The sequence below is a fragment of the Zootoca vivipara genome, chromosome 4 (genome assembly GCF_965207765.1).
Source record: "Zootoca vivipara chromosome 4, rZooViv2.hap1.1, whole genome shotgun sequence".
Classification (NCBI taxonomy): Eukaryota; Metazoa; Chordata; class Lepidosauria; order Squamata; family Lacertidae; genus Zootoca; species Zootoca vivipara.
Genome location: NC_142587.1, coordinates 48,109,880 through 48,130,059, shown reverse-complemented (window position 1 = coordinate 48,130,059; position 20,180 = coordinate 48,109,880). Strand labels below are relative to the sequence as shown.

The 20,180-nt window shown below is 41.9% G+C and overlaps 1 protein-coding gene across 11 annotated transcripts in view; it reads right to left on the bottom strand.

Moving 5' to 3' along the window:
* Window positions 1–476: 476 nt before the first annotated feature.
* Window positions 477–20,180, bottom strand: part of HSF2BP (heat shock transcription factor 2 binding protein) — a 22,920-nt gene continuing 3,216 nt past the window's right edge. For 5 of the 11 annotated variants that reach the window (XM_088667830.1, XM_088667828.1, XM_088667829.1 and 2 more), the window contains exons 4-8: window positions 17,403–17,552; window positions 15,252–15,390; window positions 10,875–10,992; window positions 5,183–5,286; window positions 477–1,015 (exon numbers count right to left, since the gene is read on the bottom strand). In XM_088667830.1, coding sequence (XP_088523956.1) covers window positions 807–1,015; window positions 5,183–5,286; window positions 10,875–10,992; window positions 15,252–15,390; window positions 17,403–17,552 — 720 coding nt within the window. In that variant the 3' untranslated portion in view covers window positions 477–806. Of the gene's footprint in view, window positions 1,016–5,182; window positions 5,287–10,874; window positions 10,993–12,017; window positions 12,115–15,251; window positions 15,391–17,402; window positions 17,553–20,180 lie in introns of all 11 variants that reach the window. The other 6 variants (XM_088667831.1, XM_035116326.3, XM_088667827.1 and 3 more) reach the window with 3 other exon arrangements.

The following is a 20,180-nucleotide window of genomic DNA, read 5'->3' as shown; positions in this document are numbered from 1 at the left end:
GAGACTCTAGCTGTGTCAAACTTGCAGTCTCTTAAAAGGTCCGGGCAGCATTACATACTGTCAGCATTGTTAGATTTAAAACAGGAATTCAGCACACTGCATCATTACTACAGATTCCTCTAGGGCACTTTTTCACATCAACACATGTCTGATTCCCTACTCATCATACCACAGGAAGAAGAAATAACAAGAATAGAGGGTCTTGCAAGAAAATCAAGAACAAACTTTGGTTACAGCTCAGTCTGTTTCGAGCAAGACAAACTATGAAGTCAGGTTTACACGTAACACCAAGAAAAGCCGTGGTGTAGGTCTCAGGAAGTGTGACAGCAAGCAGGATCAGGGGAGGGCTGAAGTGGTTGTGATTTTTATCTCCAGGTACACATGCTTGATTTTTATCTCCAGGTACACATGCTTGTTCACAGTAAGACATAGTTTGGCATCCCATTATGTGCAAAGACATTATGTCAATGACAACATTTCCAGCAGCAAAAGATTTATTCAACATCACGTTTCAATCATCTGAAAGTGACAAATGTAACTTGGATGTAACCAGCTGCAGTTTATTCAACCCATTTAATCTTTGACTTCAAACAGCTTAAAGCAGAAATAATAATGTCTAGTGAGCTTGGGTGAGATGGTTTGATGTAATGTGGCTAGCCTGGGAATTCTGATGTATCCTATTTATGGCTGAAATTACTTTCTAATTACAAGAAGAAGCTTTTTTTTTAATGCATGCATAATTTTACAAATTACTACAACACTGGAAAAAAATGCTGGAGAAGATAACAATGTTATAGAACGCAACCTTATATTTCATTCTCTAATATTTTAAGGTCCTCAAGCAGTTCTCGGGCCAGGATTTGTAGATCTGCATTGCGGCTCTTTGACAGCATATGGATACGTGGAAGTGGCAAAGAGTCACGTATTTCAGGAGCTGACTTGGTTAAAACATCTGGCTCTAAAATCACAGACTGGAGAAGCCGTAGAACATGAAGACAAACTTCTGGATCTGGATCTAAACATGAAAGAGAAAACTAACTAAACCAATTATCATACATTATAAAAGAACAGACACCCAACTTTCATTTTCTCACTATTAAATGGAGTCACATCCATTGTCCCTGGCTCCTTGCTAATGTTCCTGTTGATTCTGTGCATTTGTTGGAACGTGTGAACAAGGACCCAATGCAGAGTTGTCAGCATGTAAGCTATTCCACACAACTGGGAATCCTGTTCATGCAGCGTTCAAGATCACACGAGGAGCTGGACTGGCTCCCCATTCAGACTTTTCAACAAATGCACAGAGATCAGGAAGATGAAAATTGTGGGTACCATGACATGGGGGAGGCCAGCAGGTACAGCTCTGCTTTTTCCTCCCCATGCTCTGAGTTGTCTGGAGGGGCAGTTGTGAAAGGGGCTACTATGTTGCTATATTAATTTATTTCCAATGTAGCATAAATACTTGCAGAACTACCAACTTGTACCTTTTGTTTATTGTTTACCAGGGCACTGTTTTTCAACTGGTATGTTACAGCACAAAACTGGATCACAAGCTACTGGGTTTCCAAAGCAATGCCACTTTGTAACAAACATTTGTTCATTTAAAATATTAATACAGTTGTACCTTGGTTCTCAAACAGAATGCGTTCCGTTCAACTCCCGGAACCATTCAAAAATCAAGCTGAGCTGGACGTCCAGCTTCTGAAAATCGTTCAAAAACCGGAACACTCACTTCCAAGTTTCGATCGTTCGGGAGCCCATTTGTTCAGGAGCCAAGGCGTTTGAGATCCAAGGTACGACTGAAATGGCATTTCTGGACAAAGTCCACCCAGGCAGTGAACAATGTAAACTTGAAACTACAATTACATTCAAAACTGGAAAATTAAGAGAAAGAAAGATACATTACATACATACAGACTGAGAGACAAAGATACATTACATACATACAGACAGATACATACAGAGGGCCTTCTCGGTGGTGGCGCCTGCCCAGTGGAATGCCCTCCCATCAGATGTCAAAAAGGAAAACAGCTACCAGATTTTTAGAAGACATCTGAAGGCAGTCCTGTTTAGGGAGGCTTTTAATGTTTAAGAAATTGGTGTATTTTAATGTTTCTGTTGGAAGCCGCCCAGAGTGGCTGGGGAAACCCAGCCAGATGGGCGGGGTATAAATAATAATAATAATAATAATAATAATAATAATAATAATAATAATAATAATACATTGAAATATAAATTTAGGCAGTACAAAACAAGTGTAAAAGCGGCAGCAACAAATCAGAATAATGTCAAATAAAAACACTTCTGCAGAAAGACACTTGAAACAAGTAGGTTTCAAAGTTGTTGTTTTTTAATAATACAACTGAAGCGTACAACTTTACACCCTCTGGTTCCACATAGTAGCAGCTGCTACTGAAAACCCTTGTTCCTAAAACCTGCCAATCTGACCAATCTTAAAGGTGGTCCAACAAGTCAATGACAAAAGCTGATGCAGGTTCAAATGAGCATAACCTGGCCCCCAACCATTTAGGACTTTGACGGACAAAACCCACACTTGGTTTTCAGTCCAGAAATGTACCAGGAACCAATGCAACTGACACAAAACTTATGCAGTATACTATGGATGCCTAGCAAAAAAAAAAAAAAAAAAGCACCCAAGCTGCAAGGTACTGGCATTCTATACTAGCAACACAGTACGGTAGTGCAGTTTCCACTACAACACCAAATACCTCTTCAATGCACATTTCAAGAAAAGTGGGTTTCTGTACTGTGTTAACTAAGGTCTGCATGAAACAATACAATATCCTCCCCCAAAGAACTGGTGATGAAACATTTTGGGTGATTAAAAATATATATATTAATAATTTAAAGAAAATAGTCTGGATGCTTGCACGAGCTCATGGGTAGGAGCTGCCTATAAAAGCTGACACAATTTTAACAATGTACTGAAAATCTACCTTAACATCACTGACATGAACTGTACCGTAGTATTTGATGTCATTTGCATTCAGTCACTAACAGAAGCAACTGATAAGGCAGAGAGTTATTGTAGTCACATGTGTCATTAGAAGTATACTCACAGATGAACTATTCTCTATAATGGGGTTTAAGTAATTGAATTACCTCAATGCTAAACTGTTAATCTGCAATCGGCTATGGAAGTGTGGTGTGAATTCAACTGACAGGTGCTTGCAACATTCTTTAGTCATCAAAGACATAATTTATCAAGCTGACAAGTAACAGGTACCAAGTACAAGTATTACTAATTTACAAGCTTTTTCATCATTCTACCCACAGTCATTATAACATTTTAATATATTTTCATACGAGCAATACGTCAGCTGGCCACTGACTGCATGCCTAAACCTACAATCTTTATGTACAAACCTGGAACTAAGTCTCATGAAATTCATGGCCCTTTTTTCAATGTAAACAAGCATATCATAAGGCTGAAATGCAGATTGCTGCCATAGGGAGTATAAAGTTACAACAGATATCTCTTTATTGCTTAATTTAAATGGGGTGGGGAGGCTGCACTAGCAACAGGCTAAGTAATTAACAAGAATTGCACAGGTTAGGAACAATTGCAGCTGTGGTGCATTTTTGGCAGAGAACAATCAGGGAAATGGTTGGAAATGGGGAATACTGGCAGTAAATCTCCCTTAAAAATAGACTGGGAGGTCCTGATCTGAGATATTTTCATCATTTTTCTGTGCTCTGTCTTGTGCTTCCCTGCATTATTGTGCCTTTAGGATGTGAGTTTTCAGGGAGGGACACCTATGTCAAAAACACTTATGAAATGTGAGCCCTGGAGAGAACTCCACACACACAAATCTAACTAGCAGTAAACTAAACTTCATTTTGCAATAAATTAGGGGCTGATACCAATACTTAGTACAGAAAAGAAGCTTCCTGAAATATATTTGTAGTGAGTCAGGTCTCATTGCTGCACAATGGGTAAGTTGTTGCTATGCTACTGAGAAATACCACACATCATGCCAGCCCAGGCTGGTGGAGTGTTTCCCTTCTAATGACAGAATGCCGTGCTGAGGAGGACTAAAAAATGGATTTGTTGTGTGTCAAACCTCAGAGGGCAAGTCTTGACAGCTGCTTTGGAGGTAAGCAGGCCTCTCTCAGTAGTCAAGAATCAAAATGGAGAGATTTTCTGTTCTTTGAAAGGAAAGTCTCAAATCGTAACAGTCAAGATGAGATGTGCCCAAGATATATTTTGCACCAGTGCCCCTTGTCACATTTCAGTTCAATTCTGTTAGTCCCCCCCCCCCATGGAGACCTGAAAAGTCCAAGGCCCATCACTTTACAATAAGCCGTAATACATTTTAACTTAGACTTGCTTTTAGAAGCTGTGTGGCAAGCAGATACTGTGTAATTTATTGAAATAATGTATTTAATACTTTTATAAATATTTATAGATTTTACCAAATGTTGATTTTAGAATTGATACCTACCCTAAGCCTGAATGATGGAGCAAGTTATAAATTAAATAAATTAAATGAAAGTAAGAATCTAATAAGTAAAATATAGCTGAAGAAGGAAGTTTACAAGCGTGGACTCAGAACTTTTCCTTTTGCCCTTTAGGACAAATGTTCAGACTTATCTTTCCATCAACAGTTGCAGTGTTTTGTATTTTTAAGAATATGTCAAACCATTTAATTAAACAATAGATTACATCAAATAGTTTCAAGCAAGAACAGCTTCTTTGTTCTAACATTGCATTTCAAGGGCATAATCTAGATCCTTAATTTTAATAATTACTGACTTTAAAAAACCCCAAACCTGAAGCTGAGTAACTAATAGCTCAATCCTATGTACTTTTCTCACCATAAAGTCTCATCAAGTCCAATGAGAGGCCCTCCCTAGTAAGAGTGGACAGGATTTCAGCAATGCATAAATGAAGAATGTGTGATAGTTTTCTATATGCATAGGATAATCAACATACAAACCTTTCTAGCAAGAGTAATCCTGCTTATACAACTCATCCTTCCATTCTCATTCTCTTGTCCATCACTTCCAAAATATGTCTTTTCTTACAGGCTATACAAGGTGTTTTGATAAACAACAGGGAGCTGGTTTACATCCATTTAGCTAACATATTTACATTTGTTATGTAGTAAAAATGTGTGTAGGACAATCTAGTACCATACTGCATTCATAAAGGTCTTACCGCTCAGGAGCCACCAGAGTAATGGAAAGAACCCTGGGCTTTCACTGATGTACTTCAAGCCTTTCACACTGATACTAACGTTGTATAAGGACATCAGCATCAGTCTATAAGAAAAGTTGAAAAGGGGACTGAGTATATGGATTTGCATCTCACTACAACAGCTGCAAACCATGTTACTGTACTAACACAAGCCTCAGGAAGCTTAGCACATTCCTCACATTTAAAAAGCAAAGACTGAATGGACACAGCAATATTAATATAATCCTGTATGTTCTTTTTATTCATTTTTTAATAATGTAGTGTAAAGAAACCTAGCAGCAGTCAAATCCTATTGAACTAGCTGGAGGTGTTCGTAGGAACACAGCCTTATATGATCACACAACACATTCAGTGAAATCCTCTTAAATGAGACTCCTCAGCAGATAGCCTATCATCCTGATTAAGTGCTTGTCCTCCTGACAAATAGAAAAGGGCACTTAAAAAAATTCGCCTGACAAGGCTTAATTGAAAATCCTGTCACAAATGTAACAAATTCCAATACAATTTTATCCTTCATTCATTCTCTTCTTTTTAGCTTCAACTTTAACTTTATTATGAGCTTGTCATGTCTCTAACAAACTTATATGGCAACACATCCATGCCTAACTCCAGCTGACCCTTCTTCACGAACAGAGCTGTGCCTCTCTCACAGTAACAGCCAGACAGCCTATATTAGATTAAATTAAACTTCACAATAAAAGATGTGCCCCATTCCCAAAATTCACTGTCAATAATGTTCCTGAAGACCCCTTTTGCATCAGAACCTAAGTAAACTAAACTACTTACAGCGTTTAGGGCTGGGCGATATCTCGTTTTCAACATCACGATATATCACCAGCTAAACATTGTGATATACTGATATATCATGATGCCCCAAATAAGGATGGAATTATGTAGAGGTGAACATGACTTCATATTACTAATTCGCTGAGATACTTGAGATCCAAGATGGCTTGACCCCACCACCTCTTTCGGGGTTCTTTATGTTTTGGTTTGGTTTGGGTTTTTTTATAAAAAAAACTTGATTTTTTGGTATCTGGCATTTTTTTCAACTGGCATGTCTTGCAGAGAGAATAGGGTCTCTAAATCTCAGGACTTTTTGAAAACCTGTTGTTGTCTTCCTTCTTTGCATTTTTATCCTTGGGTACTACAAAGACAACCTCTGGAGCCCCACATAAATAAAATTTATGCTGAACAGAGTATCCCTGATACTTTTGGATTTTGCAGCTACGGCCAGGCCTAAGTCAAAAACTTCTTCTAGGTGCTACGTTAGATACTCTTGCTGAAAAGCATCCAAGGTAAAGTCTACAGTGGGTACAGACTGATTCCTGAAGCTCTTTCTACAAGCTATGGCCCTGAACCATCAGGCTCATAGGTACACCAGCCTAGTAAAGACAGAGGAGGTTGTGGAGGCCTGAAACACCACAGCTCTGCAAAAGGCCTACTTGGAAAGACTAACAGCACTACTGTTATCCAGCTCCACATTCCTGGACTAAGTAGCAAGGGGTCAGAGCCATCGTTAAAGATTTTTCTGCCTAAGCAGCTTGTTTCTCTTGGATTTGCTGCCCGGCTTACTCCAATACCTGTCCTACCTAATTTCAGCACAGAGGGGTCAAGAAAGGTGAAAGGCAGATTCATTCAATATACCTTTTTTGTTTGATAAAGAGCTCTAGCTAAAACCCTGCTGTCTCCTAAGAGACAGGAAACAGACTGGTCTTGCAAGGAAGCTCCTCCTTTGGGAGGAAGTCATCAATCTTAATCCTGCCTGTTGTCATCCCACATGGAGCAACTGCCAAGTATTCTAGTCTGTTATTCTGCTTCTGAGGGAGAACAGACTCACATGACATGCATTCTTCTAAAAACTTATGTCAACTACTTTGAAGTTCACATACCATTAGAATATATACTGATCTGAATGTTTGAGCAATATCAATAAAGAGTAAAATTCCAAGATTATACAAAGAAAATAAAACAACTTCTACTATTCAAAATCTGTGCCAATTTTTTGTGAAAAGAAAAGAAAAGCTTTTTCTCCCCCAGTTATCAGCTTTCAATCAGGATAGCAAACCAGGGCTTATCTGTTGTGAGGTTGAGAACAAAATACTCTTAACAGGACTTCCCCACCATCACCTCAGATGAACAAGTTAGCCTTTTATTTACATTTCAGAAAGGCCAAAGCATATTTTGTTGAATTACATAAAGTCACCAACTATGCCATTATTTCTGCAGTGGTACTACTCTTGTCAAACCACTTGTTACTGTTTACACAGCACTCTGAAAATATACACAGCAGATAAGTGCTATGCTCAAGTCAGCTATTTTCAAAAGCCTCCAGAAATGTTTCATAACACCGCTTTGCTAAATTGTACAGTACACTTCCTAAACCCTCACACAATGAGATAATAAAATTTTAAATTATGCTTCTTCTTCTGTTATGACAGGAATTTGTTCCTTCCAACTTAAAAATTTCCCTTAAAAAATAAAGAGTTGAGAATCAACATGAAAAACAAAACACAGCTGTCATTACATTAAACTGATCTGCTTTATATTATTGAGTCTCATTAACTTTTGCAGATTTTGCTCTCAAAATGCTCTGGTAAGCCACCTTGACCATAAGAGAGCTGGGTCAAAAAGTATTTTCAGATCCTGTTGCTAGCATCTGCACCTTTGGTCTATGTTCTTCTTTGGTCTCTGATACTTCTGAGTCATGGTGGCATCTGGTCTTAAGCCTTTGGATTGAGTGCAATCCTAGGGTGAGGTGGAGAGGCTGATCCTTGGATAATTCACCTGCCCTGTACAAACTGGTATGGCATCCACATTTTCTCTTTTTCATAACTTTTCTAGATAAGCTTGACATAAAGGTGGATAATATTTGGATTCATATGAAATACTTCTTTGGTAGGCTTTGTAGTGTGGATTCTGCCTCTGGCACACTTGTAATAGGACCTGTGGTCCCTGCTACTATTCCGACTGTGGGTGGGGGAGGAGGGGAGAAGGAAGCAGGACAAGGATCTGCAATGTTCAGGTTGGAGATGCTATCTGAAGCAAAGGGGAAAGGAAGCAAAAAAAAAATACCTTGCATTTCACCTTGATAGGCTTCAAGATGCTTCAGTAACTACAGATACAAATTGTCTTTCCCACATCATGTTGCATCATTCCACAACCCCCTCTGGTTGAGGGGCTGCGGCTGGAGTGGGCTCTATCAGGGCCTCAAAGACTGTCTATTCAGCAGGTGCTGGGGATTAGGCAAAGAGACCTTAGCTTTTGCATCTCCCTCTCTCTCTCTCTCTCTCTCTCTCTCTCTCTCTCTCTCTCTCTCTCTCTCTGTTTTCTAAATCTATTATCCCGAGGGGAAATGTGAAAATGAAAATAGCTTTGATGGCGATCCACTCAAATCTTTCTCCAAGTTAGTAGAGAAACTGGGAAAAGAGAGGAAATCACATCCTTCTCCAGACCTTCACATTAATTCCTGCTTATCATATTCCAGAGGGCCATATCGTGATTCAAAAGGATCTCTTGCAGTGTCTGCTGTTCAGTATCATTAACCCAAGTAAAATTATGTAACATTTCTTACAGTGCAAGGGATTAATACTTCTTGATATGGTCTTTCAGTCTGTTTATCAGTAGTATCAGTAGATAATGAAACAGATTAAAAGTGACGAAGAGAAACATGGCTGTGCTTTGTGTTTTCCTTTCAGCTGTTTGTTTTGTAGGGAACTGAGGGGTTGGTTATGTTGAACTGAAAAAGTAAAGCTGCAAAAAATACTAACAGAGGGAAGCAGAGTTTAAACATATTCTGCTAAGCTGTTCAAAGGGCAAAGCTGTCTGCCAAAGCAAACAGCCTGGGAGTTTATCCCTATTTCTTCAGCACTGCCTCCTATCATCAACTGCTCTTATATTTGCTATACTACAAAACTATATCCATACATGTTCAAGCATTTTAATAAGGCATCTCATTTTAGTTATCTCTTGAAATATAAGTTTTCTTGGGCAAGAAAATATAGATTTATGACCAGCAGTAGTTCTGTCTAGAAATTAAGTGTTTTACAAAGCCTGCAGCACCATCTGGTGGCCATCCTTTGTGACAACATATAGAGACAACAGAAATTTATATGGCATATTTTCAGTAGCTAACAAAACAAAGCAAGATTAGATTTTAATGTATTTGGAGCTACAGACTAAGGTGCAAATCCTCAATCTTTCCTGCCTAGGAGTTACAGGTCTAAATAGCTTATTAAGGCAGTGATACAGAAAGCCTCTTTACCCATTCATAAACTCTTGCACAAATGTGTTTGGTTTGCTGCTCCTTCACCCAGCAAACTGAGAGGCACATTTCACACTAAGGATGTCAGTTTTGAAACTTTCCAGAAATTTGGATTTTTTTCTTTTGGGCTGTGAGGCTCAAATGCAAGGATGACCAAACTACTTGCTACAATTTTATTCCCATGTTCAGTACAGTCATACCTCGGTTTAAGTACGCCTCGGTTTGAGTATTTTCAGTTTAAGTACTCCGCGGACCTGTCTGGAACAGATTAATCCACTTTCCATTACTTTCAATGGGTTAAGTACGCTTCAGGTTAAGTACAGACTTCCGGAACCAATTGTGTTTGTAAACCGAGGTACCACTGTATGCTATGTAACATCTACAATGTTTGGATCTGCTGCTCAGATTTACTAAACTGCCCAGTTCCTTCCCAGACCAAAGACTATGGTTGGATGCAAGCCCTGTTTCACTTTATCCAGCAGTGAATGGCATGGTGGCAATTACCTGACCTACTGACACTGAGTTGCTGCTGCATACTGGCAGGGAGTTGCCTTACACTGAGTCAGATCACTAACTCAGTGGCAGTTTCAGACAGTGAGCCTCTGCAAGCCCTACCTGCACATACTGGGGATTGAACCTGCAACCTTCTGCAAGTAAGGCAGATGCTCTACCGCTACAAACCTTCCCCCCAGTGGGGAAGAAGTGGGTAGGACAGTGCACACACAACAGCAACACCAGTCCAGTGCTCCTGCCAGTACAGTCACACAGCACCAACTTTCCTGCCACTTCATCCATCCCACTCTCCTTCCCCATAAGCAGCAGCAACACAGCTGTTGGGAGGTCAGGTAAGTGCTGCTGCCACAACACACCATGCACTAACAACCGTACCCTGGAAACCCACTGTCTTCTGTCAATAAAGATGATTTGCCCACTCTCGTAATATCTTCATAAATCTTACCTGGGAGCCTCTCTCATGTTATTCATGACCATTGTTAGTGCACACAAGAAAGCAGAGGCTTTTTTATAGTAGGCAAGTATTATTATCCTCCATACTAAAGTTACAGAGGGAGGGAGGGGCTAAGGGTTAAATCTAACAACAGCTTACCTAAACCAGTGTTTTCCAACCAGTGTGCCTCCAGATGTTTTGGGACTACAACTCCCATCATCCCTAGCTAGCAAGACCAGTGGTCAGGAATGATGGGAGTTGTAGTCCCAAAACATCTGGAGGCACACTGGTTGGGAAACACTGACCTAAACTATAGACTCCCCACTTAAAATCTCATTTTAGTTCACAGCACTTTAAACATTCTACCACACTATATATCATTCTTGACTATATTAGATTGTTAAGACAACAAGTTTCATTCTAAAAACATCCAGTCATCATACACTTTAAGTTTTGTGCAGCATCCTTGCTTCATGTCTCCCAGAAGTTGCATCATTGTGTCCAACAATACTTGATTTGAATTAACTAGGAATTCACGACCACATGCTAAAGCAGCAACATCTACAAAAGAGAACAAACACACACACACAAAAAAAAAATTTAAAGAGAGAGTTCTTATTCAGCACAATTTTGTAAGCTAACAGCACTACTGAAAATTCTGTACAGTAATTGTTGGGAAGGCTATAGATTAGAGTTCTAGAAAATAATCCCCCACAAGACAACAATAACGATGTGCTGGGTTTTGGTGCTATGTTTCACTACAGCATCTCCTAGAGATTTTTTTTATAAAAAAAATCCAGAAATTTTGTAGCTATGGAGGGAAAGCATGGGCTGAGAGGGACCATTTCTGCAGAAACCTGAAATATAAGCACAACCAACTTCCTTATCAAGCCAAATATATCCTCCTCCTCCGCGGTCGAACAATAAAGTACATATATAATTCAGATACATATATAAATGTATCAATCACACCTGATTAAAGTGTATTTACGTATTATTTCACTGTTTGTAAAAGTTATTACAATCCTCACAAATGTAAAAGCCTACTTGAGATTAAAAAATAATAACAAAAAACATTACAATAATGTTTACATTTCTAATTTATATAAAAATATTCCTATATGTCCCCCACTAAAGAGTAGTATTGGGTTAGGTCTTGCACTTTTTTCCCCCAGTAGACTTATAGAGGATAAACAGATTCCACTTTTCAATACATGTATTATCTTGTTGTCTGCCTTCCTTTACTCTTATGAAGTTTGTTAATTTAGCTTACATGGTTACATGTTTCTGAGGTTATAAAAAGCCTGTGTAGGATTTGCATGCCATGGACAGCTTTAATTTGAGCGGTGTGGGTGTCCCAGCTGCTTCACAGGCCTTTTGCAAGCCCTGAGGGATTTGCTTTGAGTGCTGGGGGTGGGAGAGAGAAGCAACAGGATAGCTTCCCCATCACTTCATGGTTACAGGATACGCTCTTAAGAACATAAGACGATCCTGCTGAGTCAGGTCAATGACCCATCCAATTCATCATCCCATTCCCACAGTGACTGACTAGATGCTTGTGGAAAGCCTTCAAGCACTCTGCCTACCTCTTGGGTAGAGAGAGAAGGATCTGTGGGGTGGGGGTGAAAGATACACTTTTGGGTAGAGACAGAAGGATCTGCGAGGTGGGGCAGGGAGATGTTCCTGTATTGAGAGAGAAAGGAAAAGAAGGATCAGCAAGGTGGGGAACAAAAGAGCAAAAGATGCTCATTGAGAAAAAGTATGTACATTCGGGTGGGGGGAAGGGAGATGTATGTATGTGTAGCTGTTTGTATGTAATGTGCATGACTAAGGCATATGTTTCTAGCATGTATGTATGTGGTGTGTGCATGCACTGGGCAGTGCAAGTGAGTGTGAAGTAGAGTGAATCTGGCACGGGGGTAGTGTTTCCCTAGTTCTATTTAAAATCATGCATCTGTTTTATTATCCAACACAAAAGAAGCAATTTACTCAATATTTGTTCTCAAGCAGAAAGTCATTACCGTGTTTCCCCTTTTTTAATACGTAGTCAGAAAGTAAGCCATGGCAGGGTTTTTAACCATTTGAGAGCTATAAGACATACCCCGAAAATAAGCCATACTTCCGCACCAGCTAGCAGGACCCAGCATGCCGGCCGCGACAGGAGGAGGAAGCCTGCCGGGTCGGGTCAGTGCCCGGAAGCGGCGGTGGCTGCTTTAGTGCCAATAAAGCGTGCAGCAGTGCCGCACGGAGCACCAGCCAGAAGGACCCAGCTCCTGCAATGCCGGCCGCGGCAGGAGGAGGAAGCCTGCGGGGTTGGGTCGGTGCCCGGAAGCAGTGGCGGCTGCAGCGCTGACAAAGCGTGAAGCAGCGCCGCACGGAGCACCAAGGGCACGAGTGGCAGGAGGAAAGAGAGAGAGGCTCGTTACTTGCGGCACTTTAAGAGAAGCAGCCAGAACCGATCTCCACATTCCGAGCCTCCCTTTTGCGCGTGCGGGCATGTTAAAGCCCCGATCAGTTCTCTCCCCACTTCTTCCTCGCCATCCCTCCCTTTCACGCGTTGCCTTGACCCCGCAGCCCCCCTCCCTGGCCATCTTCCCCTAAGTGCAGCGCTGCTTCGTGAGCGCTGCAGCCACACGCTCTCTGTGTGTGCGCGCGTCTCTTTCTTTCTCTCCCTGTGCGTCCATCTCTCTCTCTGTGTGTGTGTGCGCGCGCCTCTCTCTCTCTCTCTCCCCCGTGCGTCTCTCTCTCTCTCTCTCTCTCTCTGTGTTTGTGTGCGTCTCTTTCTTTCTCTCCCCGTGCATCCGTCTCTGTGTGTGTGTGTGTGTGCGCGCGCGTCTCTTTCTCTCTCTCCCCCGTGCGTCTCTCTCTCTCTCTCTCTCTGTGTTTGTGTGCGTCTCTTTCTTTCTCTCCCCGTGCATCCGTCTCTGTGTGTGTGTGTGTGTGTGCGCGTCTCTTTCTCTCTCTCCCCCGTGCGTCTCTCTCTGTGTGTGTGTGTGCGCGCACGCGCGTCTCTTTCTTTCTCTCCCTGTGCGTCTGTCTCTGTGTGTGTGTGTGTGTGCGCGCGCGTCTCTTTCTCTCTCTCCCCCGTGCGTCTCTCTCTGTGTGTGTTTGTGCGCGTCTCTTTCTTTCTCTCCCCGTGCGTCCGTCTCTCTCTGTGTGTGTGCGCGCGCGTGTCTCTTTCTCTCTCTCCCCCGTGCGTCTCTGTGTGTGTGTGTGTGTGCGCGCGCGCGTCTCTCTCTCTCTCCCCCGTGCGTCTCTCTGTGTGTGTGTTTGTGCGCGTCTCTTTCTTTCTCTCCCCGTGCGTCCGTCTCTCTCTGTGTGTGTGCGCGCGCGTGTCTCTTTCTCTCTCTCCCCCGTGCGTCTCTGTGTGTGTGTGTGTGTGCGCACGCGCGTCTCTCTCTCTCCCCCGTGCGTCTCTCTGTGTGTGTGTTTGTGCGCGTCTCTTTCTTTCTCTCCCCGTGCGTCCGTCTCTCTCTGTGTGTGTGTGCGCGCGTGTCTCTTTCTCTCTCTCCCCCGTGCGTCTCTCTGTGTGTGTGTGTGCGCGCGCGCGCGTCTCTTTCTTTCTCTCCCTGTGCGTGTCTCTCTCTCAGTGTGTGTGTGTGTGTGTTTGCGCGCGCGCGCGTCTCCACCCCCACAGAGAAAAGGTTCCGCTTCGGCTCGTCATTCAGCCGCACGCGCGCGCCAGGGGCATGGGCCCAAGCCTCATCCCCCTCGCGCTTCCCTCACAAGCATCTCGGAGCGGGACGGGTCACGGCCTCCCTCCTCATTCCCCGGCCGGCGTGAGAGAGCCCGGGGAGCAGCCTCTATACCTCCACGCGCGCACACACCCGGCCGCCTCCAAAGCCATGGAAGCAGGAGGAGAAGCACCAGAAGCTGCTGAGGGAGATGAGCAGCCTCCCGCCCAACCACAAGTGCTTCGACTGTAACCAACGCGGTCCTACCTACACCGACATGACGGTGGGCAGCTTCGTGTGTACCTCCTGCTCCGGCATCCTACAAGGTTTAAATCCACCTCACAAAGCCCCCCCCCCTGTGTGCACATCTGTCTCCGAGGCAGGTGGCCATCCAGCCTCTGCTTAAAAGCCTCCATAGAAGGAAAGCCCTTGACTCAGGATGGGTAGGAGGGGAAAGGGAAAAAATAAGGCAGAAAAAAAGAGGCAGAAAATGGAAAAGACCATAACAGAGTGGCAGAGCACCCTGTGCTCTGTATGCAGAAGGATCCCAGGTTTAACCCCCAGGTACCCCCAAGTTTGAAATCCTGGAGAGCTGCTGCCAGCCTGGTTGACAGTAAAACCTGGATAGCACAGTAGGCTAGAGTGTGGTGTTTATAATGTGCGCGGAAGAGAGCACCGAGTGTCCTGAGCCAGTGGGACCCAGTTGTACCAGCACTTTTTTAAAAAAAAGACACCCCCTGAAAATAAGCCACCGTGTGTTTTTTTGAGGAAAAAAAGTTATAAGACGGTGTCTTAAAAAAGGGGAAACACGGTAATATGGTGAGATCAGTTGTGCTAAATACTACAGCTAAACCAGGCCCGTCTTAAGCATATCTGGCGCCGTGGTGCAAATAGCCCTCCGGCGGCCCCCCCCCCCCGGTTTCCCAGCGCAGCTGTCTGGCAGGTGCAGCGCACAGCGCGGCTGCCACAGGCACAGCAGCGCGGCGGCCCCCTGGCGGCCCGGCGGCCCTGAGCTAAACTACTAAAAGTTACTCTAAAGTAAATCAGCTCAGAAAAAGTCTTTTGAAAGGCAGAAACTTAAAATAGATATGCTAACTTATATATGATGTGTTTCATTATTCCTATGACATTCCAGGACAAACTTACTTGTAACAATCCCTGCCAAACCTAACACAAACTGACTTTCATCAGAATCCATGTCTTGCTGTTTGATATCTTCACTTAATGATCGCACAAAACTCTCCATAGTCTGTCCAGCAATGCTAAAAAACTTTATAGCTTTACTCTGAAATTCATAATGAAAAATTACTATTTTATGGTTATAAACTTACGAGTTTTAAAATAATGGTTAGGTTTTTTCAGTAGGTAAAACTCAATGGCACTATGATACTGATCTGCATAGAACATTACCAAGACTCTTCTAATAAGACAATTCAGTGACTGTAACTCTCTCTTAGCAACTGTAGCAAGAAGAGTTTAACTAGGGAAATAATGTCTATAAACATTATGAAACTAGGCATCAGATTAGTAGGAATTTAACATATTATTGAAATGCGATTCAATGCATACATCAAGAATGTAACCCATGTTCAAGAGGAGAAGCAGAACAGTGGTTTCACCTATGCTCAGAGCACAGCCATTTCCATATGTGTAGTTGTGTTAGTAGCAAAAACAACAAAGGATCCTGTGGCACTTTATTTCCTTTCATTAGTTTATTCATTCTTGAGATTTATATCCCACACAAGAGGTCCTTGGCAGGTCACAACTCTATAAAATATAATCTTAAAAAACAGAAACATAAATCGATCTGCAATGCACTTTCTCAGCCTTAGGTTCCCAGATGTTCTTGAACTACAACTCCCATCATCACTGACCATCTTGTCTAGGAATGATGGGAGTTGTAATCCAATAACATCTAGGAACCCAAGGCTGAGAAAGGCTGTGCTAATGTATTCAGATGGCCTATCCAAAGGCCCAGAGGACAAGAAGCTATTTCAAAAAATTACTTATGAAAAACTAATAAATAATATCATGGCATAAAATTAATAAATGTGTGCCATAATATATGCCACTAATCTCCTTGTTTCTGTGCAGAGAAAAAACCCCAAAGTGCATGTGCCAACAGAGACAAGCTGCTCAGGTTGTGACAGAAAAAGCAACAAGGGAAATTTATTATACCAATTAACTTCAAAGAAATTCAAGGTGCCATATAGGGTCATCTATCCACCTGTCCTCCTAATCTAAGCTTCACAACAAGCCAGGCCAACAGATAATGTCACCAAGTGATACCCAGTAAGCTTAATGGAAGGGTGGAAATTTGAACCTGGGTCTCCCTAATACTACTTTTATTAGGCTAGCCACTACACCATATTAATATGGTGCAGTAGTTATTGTCTTACACATAGCAGTTGGGAAATTATGGTTTGATTTGGGAAAACCTAGCACATTGACTGAATTTGTCATACCGTATATAGTTCATTCACAGATTACAACTACTGTGGGTTCATACATTTTGTATTTTCCCTAAGGAATTTTATTTTGAAGTCTGGATATTTATTCACAAATTAAAGTGACTTACATTGGAATCCTATACACATCTACTTACCTGGTTGCTGATTTGGTACCAGGCCAGGTTCAAGTTTACGGTGTAAATTCACAAAGCCCTAAAAACATGAGCCCAATGTCCCTTAAATGCCGCGTAATTCCTTATGCATCTTGATCACAGAGATCGTGTGATGTGGCATTTTTGGTGGTGTCCTTTACATCTGATTGGTCTTTACCAGAGACTGAGTCTTTAGTGTGCCAGGTCCTTCTCTATGGAAATCCTTGTCAACTGAAGTCTGGCAGGAGTTATCACTGCCTTTTAAAATACATCTTTGAAAACTGTCCTGTTCACAAAGGTCTTTGGAATAGGAACTTTTAACCACTTTTTCTGATGTATTGGGAAGTTTTTAATGTTTTATGTTTTACTATGTTATATATATATGCTGTAAACTGCCCAGAGTGGCTGGGGAAACCTACCCTGATGGGCAGTGTAGAAATAATAATAATAATAATAATAATAATAATAATAATAATAAATAAATCAATAAATAATAAAATAAATGAATAAGAAAGAAAGAAAGTAGCGTTTTTAGTGTCTCAAACACAGTAAACAAATGCAGACTGTCAGCTGCTATGTGGACATTCTAACCAGAATGACACAAAAGTATTTTTTTAAAAAAAATAATAATGTTTTGAAAGCTGTCATTTGTATATAATACGTAACAAATAAATCTCTGCAGTCACTGAACTTACACTTCCTAGAATACTTTTAACTGCTTCCTCATTGCTAGAGATACTCCACAACAACGTGCAAACTGCAGAACCCATTTCTGTACAGTATTCAGCTTGCTGCAATAATTGTTGCTTTGCTTCATTCAACTGCTGCCGAACAGTTAATTTTTCCTGAAAGTAATAAAGCAATATGTGATTCATATTGGATTATATCAGACCGTTCTGATTAGATTTCTCAATAACTTCCAAAGTCCTCTGAGCATTAAACAAAAAAACAAAACAAAAAACTTGGCTCTGGTGAAGTAGATCTGCTAAGATTTAAATTCTTCCTAAACTGTGGAATTCTCTCATATCTGCACACACAGAAGACTTTTTGCTTATTTATATTTACATTTACATTCCATTTCCTTCAAGAAGCTTGATATAGAACACATGGCATACTTAAGCATATTCATCAGCATTTCATCTCGCAGCTTCTTTGGCAACATTACACAGTCATAAGCAGAAGAAAAGAACAGTCTGGATTTATATACTGTATATAAAAATGTAAAAGGTGCATGTGTATGACTCCCAACCTTTCTCAGAAACCGCTTCACCAATTCCGTTCAAATTTTGACACAACACCCCAAACGAAAAAGCGAGGTGTCTTATGCAATTCGCAAAGAAAGATGTCATACCTGGGCCACGTAAAACCCCCAAAATCCCATGTTCCAGAACTCACAACTCACCCTAAAGTGCATGCTAGGCAAAAAAGGAACAGGAGAGGTTGCAAAACACCCCCCTCTAGCGGCACCTACACTGATACTACACCTCCAATGGACGATAAAGGAACAGACGGAATATCCTTTCACCAGCACAACCCACCCACCCACTCCTCCTCCTCCGCGGTCGCACCCCCAAAGTCGCCACCACCGGCGCCTCCAACACACCTCCGATGCAGGCCACACCTCAAAGTCAGGCCGCGCCCGAGAGAGAGACTGGCCACTGGCACCTCGAGAGCCGGGCCGCCCCCATTGCCGCTTCAACCGACATCATAACCCCTACCCCAAAGTCGTTGTCGCCTCCAGAACAAGGCAGGCCGCACCTGAGAGCTGGGGGGGGTGGAGGGGGAGGGGACAGAATATGTCATGAGTCAGGACATACTGGGGGGAGTCAAAGGGATGTCCCGGGGGGAGGGAACAGAATAGCTCAGGGGTTGGGACAGGGTGGGGGGAGTCACAGGGATGAGAGGGGTGGGGGAAGGAGGGGGCTGAATAGGTCATGGGTCGGAACAGGGTGGGGGCAGTCACAGGGATGAGCCACAGCAATGCGTGGCCAGCCCAGCTAGTAATTACATAAAAATAGATAATAGCAATGTTCTCAAACAAGTATTCCTGGTATTATAAGCCACAATTCTAACAATGTCTACTCAGAAGTAAATCCTACTGCATTCAATGGGAATTATATTGTAATAGTTGGTTGGAGCATGGTGCTAGTAATGCCAAGGTTGCAGGTTTCATCCCCTGTAATGCATATTCCTGCACTGAAGGAGGTTGGACTAGATCATCCTCACGGTCCCTTCCAACTCTACAATTCTATTCCTAATGGAAGTTGGGTTAGGATTGCAACCTGAGCCAGGCAAGATATATGCTTTCCATTAGTGCAGCTCCCTCCTTGGCAGAGAGGCAAGCTTTTGTATTTGGTATCACAAGGGGGTTTGGAGGAAAACAGAACTCAATAGATTTGTTAGATCTCTCCTGAAATCTCTTGCCTGATGCATCTTATGTGAACTAGTACACTTTTGGTACAATTGTTCATCTATCAGTGTGGTAAAAATGCACTCTCCATATGAAGATGGAGTTACAACACCTGCAAATAAGCTATATAGAATTTAAAGGTAAGTGAGTGTGGGGCTGCATACAAAGGAATGGGGAGGTGGGTGAAGCAGAAATGGACAATCCACAAACCTTGTCCAGAAAGGAAAAATGAAAACAATCCAAGAAGTTACACTATAGAATTAATCCTAGCTAGAAAAGACCCAGTAACATTAATTAATTGAATCATTCCTGTGATATGCGAGCATGAACTTAAGACAGCAAACCAGCAGGAAAGTCCTGTATTGTAGGTTAATACATGAAAAGTGCAGAAATAAATCCCACTAAAGTCAATGGCGTTTACTACCAGGAAAGTGACTGGAAATGTCAACAAAAGTTGCAATCAATAGTTACTTGTGACTGTCACTGAGCTCAATGTGAGTTGACATATGCTACTAACAGCTATGTTCTGATGGACCTCCACAGTGCTACTTAGAGCATCTGGAACCCTTAGTATGAACCATATATCCTTAACTGTTTCTCAACAAATACTCAGGATTGAAGATTTTTCACAATGTTGCATCCAAATGCAGCTTTATATTTTTCAATATACTGTACAGATGTAAAATTGTTTAAAAGGTGGAACTAACCTCCAAGTAATTTTCTAGCTGGACAGAGAACAATTACAGGTTTCATGACAGAACCAAGCAATAACCCATCATGGGAAGGAGGCCAACTTTTCTTAGTCTCCAATTCCCATAAATATGTGAAACTTTAGTTTCTGTTTTTTATATTCTGGGAAACACCTAAGCAAGAGTCAAAGATGCTATCTCTTCTCTCCTGTTTTACCAGGAACTCTGCACATGCTCTGAAATCCAAGAAAATACTCAAGCAGGCAACTGGCTAAGTTAGATAGTCTCTACTGGTTTTACAGTATTTTTACATCTATATGTGAGACTGTTGCCTTCCATTTTTTCCTAATACAATTCTTTAGCTTCATTGGCAT